The 833-nt window shown below is 38.7% G+C and overlaps 1 protein-coding gene across 1 annotated transcript in view; it reads right to left on the reverse strand.

The window, feature by feature from the left end:
• LOC103514783 (probable serine/threonine-protein kinase clkA) overlaps window positions 1-615 on the reverse strand; it is a gene marked incomplete at both ends in the record, with an annotated part of 10,204 nt that extends 9,589 nt beyond the window's left edge. The window contains one exon of the mRNA XM_026827655.1: window positions 346-615. Coding sequence (XP_026683456.1) covers window positions 346-615 — 270 coding nt within the window. The remainder of the gene's footprint in view (window positions 1-345) is intronic.
• Between the last annotated feature and the right edge of the window lie 218 nt (window positions 616-833).

Here is an 833-nt window from a genome sequence, read left to right on the forward strand (position 1 = left end):
GTTGTTGTTGTAGTTGTTTCCGTTGTAGTTGTTGTTGTAGTTGTTTCCGTTGTAGTTGTTGTTGTAGTTGTTTCCGTTGTAGTTGTTGTTGTAGTTGTTTCCGTTGTAGTTGTTGTTGTAGTTGTTTCCGTTGTAGTTGTTGTTGTAGTTGTTTCCGTTGTAGTTGTTGTTGTAGTTGTTTCCGTTGTAGTTGTTGTTGTAGTTGTTTCCGTTGTAGTTGTTGTTGTAGTTGTTTCCGTTGTAGTTGTTGTTGTAGTTGTTTCCGTTGTAGTTGTTGTTGTAGTTGTTTCCGTTGTAGTTGTTGTTTTCGTTAAAATTGTAATTGTTGTTGTTATCGTTGTTGGCAATGTGGGGGTATTGCTTGTTCTGGTGGAAGATGACTACGTCAGCAAAGGCGGAGTTTGGTTGGTAAACATTTTCTTGTTGAACATTGGGGAAGTTGTTCTGGTTGTTGTTGTAGTTCTTGCACAGGAAGTAGGCGAAGGAGTTTTTGTTGGCAATATTGTTGTTGTTGTTGTTGCTGCTATAGACGTAGTTGTTATTGTTGTTGGCGAAGTTGTTCTGGTTGTTGTTGCTGTTGTAGACATAGTTGTTGTTGTTGTTGGCGAAGTTGTTCTGGTTGTTGTTGTTGTTATTGAAGTTGTTGTTGTTGTTGGCGAAGTTGTTGTTGTTGTTGTTGTTGTTGTTTGCGAAGTTGTTGTTGTTGGCGAAGTTGTTGTTGTTGTTGTTGTTGTTGAAGTTGTTATTGTTGTTGACGTTGTTGAAGAAGCGAGCGCAGAAGTATTGTTGGAAGGCATTGTTCTGGTTGACATTGGGAGTGTTGAATTCGTTTT

This window comes from Diaphorina citri, unplaced genomic scaffold (genome assembly GCF_000475195.1).
Source record: "Diaphorina citri unplaced genomic scaffold, Diaci psyllid genome assembly version 1.1 scaffold1222, whole genome shotgun sequence".
Taxonomy (NCBI): Eukaryota; Metazoa; Arthropoda; class Insecta; order Hemiptera; family Psyllidae; genus Diaphorina; species Diaphorina citri.